The sequence below is a fragment of the Oryzias melastigma genome, linkage group LG17, assembly GCF_002922805.2.
Source record: "Oryzias melastigma strain HK-1 linkage group LG17, ASM292280v2, whole genome shotgun sequence".
NCBI classification, from domain to species: domain Eukaryota; kingdom Metazoa; phylum Chordata; class Actinopteri; order Beloniformes; family Adrianichthyidae; genus Oryzias; species Oryzias melastigma.
Genome location: NC_050528.1, coordinates 7409138 through 7419117, shown reverse-complemented (window position 1 = coordinate 7419117; position 9980 = coordinate 7409138). Strand labels below are relative to the sequence as shown.

The 9980-nt window shown below is 38.2% G+C and overlaps 1 protein-coding gene across 1 annotated transcript in view; it reads left to right on the top strand.

Annotated features, from left to right (window-relative positions):
* The window catches only part of phlpp1 (PH domain and leucine rich repeat protein phosphatase 1), a 71875-nt gene that overhangs the window by 52158 nt on the left and 9737 nt on the right, over positions 1–9980 (top strand). The window contains exons 5-7 of the mRNA XM_024273176.2: positions 5140–5286; positions 7346–7573; positions 9673–9875. Coding sequence (XP_024128944.1) covers positions 5140–5286; positions 7346–7573; positions 9673–9875 — 578 coding nt within the window. The remainder of the gene's footprint in view (positions 1–5139; positions 5287–7345; positions 7574–9672; positions 9876–9980) is intronic.

The following is a 9980-nucleotide window of genomic DNA, read 5'->3' as shown; positions in this document are numbered from 1 at the left end:
AAATTATTTATAAAAGTTGTTTTCGTTAGCTCTTTTACAATCCGAAAGTAAGACGAGTTGATTTTTGAGGCACCGCCCTCTTCCTGCTTGTGAGTGGCGCCCATTTCATGATGTCATCCTAGAGTCGGCCTTGACAGCGTGTCTGTGTTTTGCCAATGGAAATAAACAACATCCGAACTTTTGCAAAGATGGATGTGCAAACTGTATGTCTGCCTTTAGTAGTCCCGGCCTTTGCCACAGTGGTTGTAGTGATGGGCAGGGCTCAAGGCTGAGCGGCGAAGCTACCGGCTGAAAACTGCTAAATGAACGGCGACGTTAGCAGTGGATCACTGCTACCTGAGCGGCAAAGCGAGCGGTGAAGCTAGCGGCTGATCACCATTAGCTGAGCTGTAAAGTTTGCGACTGATCAACACTAGCTGAGCAATGAAGTTAGCGGCTGATCAACGCTAGCTGAACTGTAAAGTTAGCGGCTGATCAACGCTAGCTTAGCTGTAAAGTTAGCGGCTGATCCCCGATAGCTAAGCAGCGAAGGTAGCAACTGATCCATGCTAGCTGATTGGCAAAGTTAGCAACTAATCAACGCTAGCTGAACTGTAAAGTTGGTGGCTGATCAACGTTAGCTTAGCTGTAAAGTTAGCGGCTAATCAAAGCTATATGAGTGACAAAGTTAGTGGCTGATCCCTGATAGCTAAGCAGCGAAGTTAGCTACTGATCAATTCTAGCTGAGTGACGAAGTTAGCAACTGATCAACGCTAGCTGAACTGTAAAGTTAGCGGATGATCACCTCTAGTTGAGCGGTGAAGTTATAGCTGATCACCGCTAGCTGAGCACTGCTAGCTGAGTGATAAAGTTAGCACCTGATCACTGTTGAGCGGCAGAGTTATTAGCTGATTCCCACTAGCTGAGGTACGAAGTTAACGGCTAACTATGCTAGCTGAGTGGCAAAGTTAGCAGCTGATCAGCCATTAACTTTGCCATTCAGCTAACAGGGAACTTAACGACTGATCACTGCTAACTAAGCGGCAAAGTTACCAGCTGATCACTGCTAGCTGAGTACAGAATTTGGGTGTTTGTGTTAGCCTAGGGGCGGTGCTGACTGCGCAGACTCTGGCTGAAAGGGGCTGTTCTCAATTTGTGATTTCACAATGTGAGAACCTGCTTGTTTTCATGGGTTGGGAGTGGCTGGTTCTCTGAGCTGTTGTTTTAAGAAGAATGCTCAGAAATGCTTGACCAGATCAAAATGTTTATAGTGAGGAATGAACATTTTAGTACACTTTAAAGCTCAAAAAGTTGATTTTACAGGGTATAGGTCATTTAAACAGATTATGAAGGATGCTAATGTTACAGAATAGAAACCAATGGAGTCTTAGCATTGGGTTGTAGCATTAAAAAAAGTTCAATAAAGGAAAATGTTGCACCTTTATAAAATTCTCCACAGTATTTGAGAAGCACTGGGGTCCTCTCAGCAACTGGATGTTTTTATTTTTATTTTTTTAGTCGGACTGTGTCTGCTGTTTGTTGCCTGGCAGCTTCTGTGAGTTTATCACAGCTTCAGACAAAAGATAACAGCTGCTATAAATAAACTTGATGACCATGCAGTTAAACCACATTTGGAAAATATGGGTTTCAACAGAGAATGTTACAAACAGAGAAGTAACTTAACATAAACATTATAGCCAGAATCAGCATTTTAGTCTTTTAGATCCTCTCCAACCAAAGGAACTACTATAGTTTGTTGTTTTTTTCCTCTGACATGTTCTGTGATATTTTTTTTTATGTTGACTTGGATTTTTGCATAGATGATTTAAAGAAAACTGACTTCTAACTAAAGAGGAACTTTGTTTCTTGGATAAGTTGAAGCATCTATTTTTAAAGTCCCACTCCAATCATCTTTTGATCTATTTTAAGTGTTCCCTGTGACCTTTTTACTATGATTATGCCGTTTTTAGCCAAAATATAAAAAAAAACATTAATGTTTTCTAGGACATAGTTTCTGCAGAGCGACAGTAGTTCCTTAGAAATTTGCCTTTAAGTTGTGGGCGGGGCCAATGACACAGAGTATGACCTAATGTTACCAGTGTAGCAAAAATGTAGAGCAATTTTGGAGATATCCAGCTGTAAAGTGTTGAGCCAGATGCCATTTTCTTTTATCTTTACACTTGTCTCCACTCCTCCATACAGTAAGAACACACAAGAATTTCAGCTTAGTGACTTGTTTCACTTGGATTTGCTGTAGAGGAATGTGACAAAAAAAAGATTAACCTTTTTGTGATCTAAAATTGACCTGTGTCCTGCGACAGACTTTCAAAAAAAGACGGCATTTGTCTTACCTCCCACAGAAAGTGACTTACTTCCGGCTCCAACCAAATGAAGTCAGTTCTGTCACCAAATTTTTCACAGTACACACGCCGCCTTGTTGGAGCCAGACGTCGTCAGTGAGCGTGATTGGTCCGAGTCGGTTAATGTTCCTATGGCGATCACTCTTGCCAGTCAGGAGGGAGCTTCTTGGAAGTCCACGCCTCTACCACTTGAAAGCCAGTTTTTTGTCAAATGTTTGACATGAGACCTCCTACTTTCATCGATGCTTCTGATTGGCCAGTTTATAACTTGAATAACGTATTCTGTTATTCTGACAAGTAACAGCTTTTTATTTCTCTTTAGAAGTCTATGAGATTTTGGCTACTTGGAACTAGCAGGTACTTCCTGTGTGTAATGCCAGGGGGAGGAGTCTCTCATTTCTGTTATCGTCAATGGTTGCAACTGCTTGTGACAGTAGTCATGAAAAAAAGTAACAGTTTTGCTTATTTACTGAAATGTTGTTGCACAAATCTTGTTGAAATTGGACTGAATTTCTCCTGAATTCATTCACAGTTTAAGCTTAAGATTTTTCAATGTCTCCAATCAGTCTCAATTAAGTCTTATTATCTTAGTCTGTTTTGCGAAACATGTAGAACTATGGAGCTGTTTTGGGGCATAAATAGGAGGTTTTTTATGCCTGCATTTAACAATAAGATGGTGCTTTAAACGGGGTAGAACGATGTTTTGGAGGTTTGCACGCAATAAAACTTTTTACACCTGTCTTGGGACAATTTCAGACCATGATAGTACAGACAGTACAGCCATTTTTTTGACCAAAATTATCACAGTTCTGAGTGAATGCAGTGAATGCACCGGGAGCCTAGCTTAAGTTTAGTCTTAAGTTTATTTTACAAGTTTTTTTTATTTTTTTATTTTTATTTTATGTATTCATTGTGTGTGGGGTCACGGGTGTGTGTGTGTGAAGGGTGGGTTGGGCTTTTACTGTGTATGCATTGTTTTTAAATGTAAAGCGCTTTGAGTTGCTCACAGTATGAAAGGCGATTTTATAAATAAAGTTTAATTGATTGATTGATTGACTGAATTTACCACCCTCATCGATTTTGATTGGTCCTTGGTGTTAGTCCCGCCCCGATGCGCCATAAGGGTGCTAAAAGTTTTCAAACTGAAATTTTAAGATGCAAACATGCAAAAAAAGAGATGAAATTGAAAAAAAAGATTTGAAACTGACAAAAAAAAAAAAACTAGAACATTTGAAGCTGCAAAGAATTAAGTTTATTGTAGAATAGCAAAAAATGTTTGACATTTTACATTTTTTGTGGCCAAACCCCAATTTTTTATCAAAATCTTTTATTTGGGTTTCAAAGATGTAAGACCCCAATTTGGCTCCATACAGAACTACTTTGACTAAGACATCAGACAAACTATTTTTAGGATTCGATGAAAATAATGTTTTAGGTGTTTTTAACATGTTCTTGTGGCATTTTTCTTATGATGGAGGACAAATATTAAGAACATAAAGCTAGAGTATTTCTTTATTCAAATCCTGAATCATTAACAGATAAATAAAAGTTGTTTGAAAAAGAGTGTATTTGTGATGTAGAAAATAAGCCCTTTTCCCACAACTCAGAGGTGAATTTTTATTGACCCTCTGCAGAAACAACAAATCAATTTTTTGCTAAAAACGGCATAATCATTGTTAAAAGTCCACTGGAAACTCTTTCCCAATAGAACAAAAGATGATCAGAGAGGGACTTTAAACAGTTGCGACCGCAACAAGTTTAAAAAAGCAACTGATGCATGAAAAATGTGAGCATCTGTATAAATTGAGATGCTTTTGAAACTCCTCCTCGTCGCCAAGAGTTGCAGCCCAGTGTTTGACTCGCAGTGAGTAACTGCCCATAATGGTTCGCCGCAATCGTGGCTGATCTTGTGTAGAATTCCTCCATCTCCACAAATGAATGAAATCTCCTTCATTGTGGCCTGCGGCTTGTTCTTTAGCTCCTTTATCTGCAGCCCATCGCACTGACTGCTTGAAGAGCGTCTTCTGTTGTTTGCCGAGTTTTGCTTCATAAAGATGAAAGCTGCTTCGCTTTTTGCAGCGTTAAATGTCATAGTAATTACATTTAACATGATCTAATAAGGGCCACAGTGTTGGCCCTTTTTTTTTTACACATTTGAGTTGACATTTATGAAATTACTTCTTGAGTTTTCTGTGAGCCAAATGTAATATTTCCATCTGGTATGAACATGACTCGGCACTTTTCCAGAGGTTAGTTTGAAGGTGAAATGACGTTTTACAGCTGAATATTCTCATCTGTTGCCTTTGTTTTTCTCGTCCACATGTGCGAAGGTGTGCAGCACCTGAATGTGTAGCATCAGGAGTTTAGCATCGTCAGCACTGATGTGACTCACTGTTTTTCTGTGTCTGTGTGCAGCGGTTAGATGGATAAATAAAGACAGTGTCATTTCCTCTCAGTTCACTTTGCTTCTTGGGCTCTCTGCTGCCTGAGGGTCCAACCCCAGTGAAGGTCACAAACACGCCATAGAGGGAGCGCTGAATTCCTCCGCTCGCTGGTGTTTAAACGAACAACACAGATGCTCGTGCTGCGTTTGTTTACTCAACAATCAAACCTGAAGGCTTCGCCTCACTTGAGGAGTGTTGTCTGTGGGTGTGTGGAGTTTTTTTTTTTTTTTAACTAAGTAAATATATGCAAGCTCCGCTCTGCTTCAGAACAGGAATTCATGAATTTTTGCAATGGTAATGTTCGCTCAAAAATCAGCGTCTCACATTTCTCTGCTCTTTTCTCTCTTTATTTTCAGGTTTTCTTGCCTGCGGAGCCTCAACTTGTCCAACAATCACTTGGGTCAGTTCCCGCTGGCCATCTGCGACATCCCCACCCTGACAGAGGTCAACCTCAGCTGCAACTACCTGCTCTCTGTCCCCAGTTCTGTGGGCGCCATGACCAAGTAAGAGGAACACCAATGTTTCTATCAGAATACCATATTTGTTTCCATTGTAAAATCACTTCTACATGTCTTTTAATTACAATTATACGACAGCGTATTAGTGCCAGTTATAAAACAAACAAAAAAACGGAAATATTGACTTTAAATCTTTTACATTTACAAAAAAAATAGTCATAGCTGGTAAATTTCCAGAACAAAATGATATATTTGACTTTTTTCTTGTAAATTTACATGTTTTAAAGTTGTAAATGTATTACTTTAATATAGAAAAAAAGAAAAAAAATAGAGAAAAAAGAGAAAAAAATGCATACATTTATAGGAAAAATGTAACAAATTTGTGAAAAAAAGTCATATTAAAGTCCCCCCTCTGATGAAAATCATGTTTTTGAGTTTTTAAAATGTTTATTTGGCATTTTTCTTATCCAAGACACCAAATGTAATAAAAAATCATTTCGCAGTATTTCTCCTTTTAAATCGCTGTCAATCAAACTGTCGCAGAAAAACTCAGTTTGAATCAATGAGCCTTCCTTACGTCACAAGAAAAACTCCACCAGACTCCACAGAGCTTCCAGATGAAACCACGGAAATGCGCTCAGCTTCAAAAATCCGGCGTACGATTACGTAGTTTTTCATACGCATTTTTTTGAAAGACACATTTTCTGCAGTGCGGCAGAAGTTCATCAGAATTTCTCGGTTGTGGGCAGGACTGTTGGCACGGATGTTAGCTCCACTCATTTCCCACCATTCCTTTGTTTACACTCTCTACTATTAGCTTATAGCACCGCACAAACTCAACTTTAGTGTAGCAAAAAAAAAATCTGAAAACAAAATCGGTTATCCATTGTCTGGAAGGAGATTCATCAGAATTTGAGATTTTTGCCTGTACATTTCAGTTTCTGCGTCACAAACCTGAACTTTTGCAAAACCACATGATTTTGTCTGCTCCTGATCCATCACAGTTTGAATGAAGAAACACAGTTTTAATCTAAAATTATCTGATATATGTCCTCCATCATGAGGAGAAATACCAAAAAAGCATGTTAAAAACACCAAAAACACAATTTTCATTGGAGTGGGCCTTTAAACAATCACATGAAAAAAGTCAGAGGCTTGAATAAATCAGAAATAATTAATTTGTCGTATTTATATGAAGTCATTTGAAAGGATTCAAAAGGACTTGAAAAAGGTTGTTTCAGATATGGACCATCGCTTGTTTGCACTGATGCTCCCTTAAAGAAACTGTGAGTTAAAAAAAAAAAAACTAAAAACTCTGTTTTCACTACCAAAAGTTTGTCTATAATCAAATGTAAGAATTTGCCAAACAAATAATTTGATTCTTTCAAGAGAAAAGTAACAAACCTCAAGTTACCTGTCTGTTTCCAATAAAAGGTTGTTTTTTTTAAAAAACATTTTTAGGGCTATTCTTTATTGAAAAACATTTATAAAATATTTATTATTTGATTGTCACTTCTACTTTGTGTATTTATGTATTATGTATTTGTTTTTTTATTTAATTTTATCTAAACAGGAAGTTAGAACTTCCTTTCAGAATAAGATACCTGACCGAGACAGCAGCGGTTAATGAATGAGAGTCTCATAGTTTCACCGTTCTAAGCTTTGCAGTGAACCAGAAGAAGCCGAGCACTTTTTTTTTTTCATAGAGTGCTCCAAATGTTGTAGTTTGTGGCTGAGGTCCAGTATAATCCTCAGAATATTTGGAAACACTGAGTTAAATCTGTGAGAGTTTCAGGTCAAAATGTATCATTTTGATCCAACGCTCAATGCCGTTTAGTTTTTAGACAACAGTAAAATTACAGGAGATCTGATTAAGAACGTGCACTTCCTTTATTGAGAGCTAAATATAAAGGTTGTAAATGCAAAACTGGGCAAGATGAGAAGATAATCTGCAGGATTTATCTGGTATGCCTTTAAATTCCTCAAGTGGCCAGCAGGGCATTTGTGTTGCTACTGCCATCTGCTGGGCAGAAAGTTTCCTGACAGTAAATAATGTTTTAGGGTAAAAAAAAATCAATCTCTTGATGGAATTCTTCTCTCTCAGTTTGCAGACGTTCCTGTTAGACGGAAACTGCTTGAGCGACCTGCCCTCCGAGCTGGGCTCTCTGCAGAGACTCGGTTATGTGGGCCTTTCCTTCAACCAGTTCAACCACGTGCCCCAGGTGCTGGAGCGGTTGTCCTCCATGGAGAAGCTGTGCATGGCCGGGAACTACCTGGAAACGCTCACCCTGCAGAACTTCCGGCTGCTTCACGTCAAACACATCGATCTGAGGTACGAGGATGCAGCAGAGAGTATTTTCCCTCAGAAAAAAAATCATTAAAGCTATAAAAATGAGCAAGTTAAGGGAAAAATCCAATATTCAGATAGTTTGCACCTTTTTTTTTTTACATTTTGTTGATTGAATTCATTTATTTTAATATATTCCTGAATATAAGGTCAGACATGTTCTAGTATCCCTTTATTACACATATTAGAGAAATAAAAACACCAGGACAAAGTATTGGTTTGTTCTGATGGTGAGACAGCACGAAAGCAGAAATCATTCACCATCAGGTGTTCTCTCATGGTGTGAGGAAACAGATCTGGAGTGACTTGCAATATTTTCTAGTTAATGCATCACTGCCTCTGTCGTCACTTCAACAGGGTTTGTAAATTAGTTGTAGTTATTTCAGCCGTCTAACACATTCACAGATCACCTGATGGTTTGTGACGCATTTATTTTAAACATTTGCTTAAAAAAAAAACTATGGTTAGAAATTTACTGAAGTCAAAAACAGCCTTTTTTTATCTTAATTTTCTCGAGAAAACGGGATAATAGCTGAAGTTCATTTTCTCGTTATAACAAGATAATCAAGAACTAATCAAGTTTCCCTTTTCCACCCTGAGATGCCAAGACTTCACCTGATTTAAGTCTCTTTATTTTGTGGTTAACCACAAAACACCAGAAGAACACTCCACAAACGTTTCTTTTTAGTCTATTTTTTAATTTTATTAGTAGCTCTATGCTCCTCAAACACCTTTATTCCGTCTCAACCACCAGCCCTCCGTCCCTTTATTTCCCTAAAACCCCTAAACAATCAGGTTGATTGACAGAATTCAGGGCCGATGAGAATCTCCACAGGATGCGTTCACTGAACTCCGGACATTAGCGAACCCAAACAGCCACTCAGCCCAACTCAGTCCTCAACATTGCTTTTGCCATTTTAATACAATCCGCAGCAAAACATAGCAGTTTTTCAGAAAAAATGTCAACACTATTTAATCAGTCGATTATATATGGATCAGTTCTGGTGTTTGATGTTTTTCTGATGAACTGCTTTTTTTTATTTTGCTGCCGATATCCGGAGTTCAGTGAACGCACCATTAAGAAGTGCTCGGCAGTCCGGGTTCTGTCAATCAACCCGTTTGTTTCTGTTTTTTTAGGAAATAAAGGGATGGGGCTGATGCATAAGACAGAATTCAGACGTATAAAGAGCATACAACTACTAATAAATAAAAAATAGACTAAAAACAACATTTATGGAGTGTTCTTCTGCAATTTTTGGTGTTAACCACAAACTTAAGAGACTTAAAACAGGTGAAGTCTCTGCGTTTCTGTGTGGGAAAGGGAGAAGGGGACGCTTCATTCGTTTTCTCTTATAACAAGATAGTGAATCTCATTATAACAAGAAAACGATAAAAGAAATGGAAAAGAAGTAGGACAGGCTGTTTTCGGCTTCTGTAGAAAATATTTTACTCTAGATTTTCTGGATTGGTTTTAAGGTTTTGGACATAGAAGAATGTTTATAAATTTTACTACTTAATCAGGTTTCCCACTTTGTCTTAAAAAGTCTTAAAAAATTGGAAAATTTGGAAATAGGGCCTTAAAAAGCATTAAAAACTCTTAAATTTTGATATCTTGGTCCTGAAAATTGTGCAGTTTAAAACTTTTTCCATAAAACTGTTTTTTTTAACCATCATTATGTAAGTAAAGCACTTTTTTTGTTACATGCTGGATGCCAACTGTTGATTAAAACAATTCTTCTGAATTGCTGAAATTTGAACTGTAATTGATTATGTTACTCCGTTTACTGATAAGGATTTCAATTTTTTATTCGTCCATAGGGCTGGGAATTAGGCAGGGTAATTGGTCTTAATTTTTTATATGCAAGGTCATAAAAAAAGTCTAAAAAGTCTTTAATTTAACTTAAAGAGACGTGAAGGAACCCTTTTAAATATGTATTTTTTGTTTGTTTTTTAAACCAGAAAATCCAACCAAAAATTCAAACATGACTCAAAGTGGATCCCAAATGCCCAGAAAGTGTTCATTTATATTCATTTCCCTTGATAATGTTGATGTGAACTATTTCCCGCTCTCTGACTCTTGTCAGGCTGAATAAAATCTCCGTCGTGGTGCCGGATGAGCCGGACCTGCTGAGACACGTGACCCAGCTGGATGTGAGGGATAACCGGCTCACGGACCTTGATGCCTCTGTCTTCCCAAGGCTGGAGATGCTTCACTGCGAGAGGAACCGCATCATTAGCCTCAAAGTCAAGGGATGCTCGCTCAAAGGCCTTTATGCGTCCAACAACGGTGCGTCGCGCACACAGTACTTAACGCACAGTCGGGTTATCACAAACCTGTAGCAGACGTGTCGTCACGGATTCAGACTTCTTCATCCCATCCACCTGCCTTTTT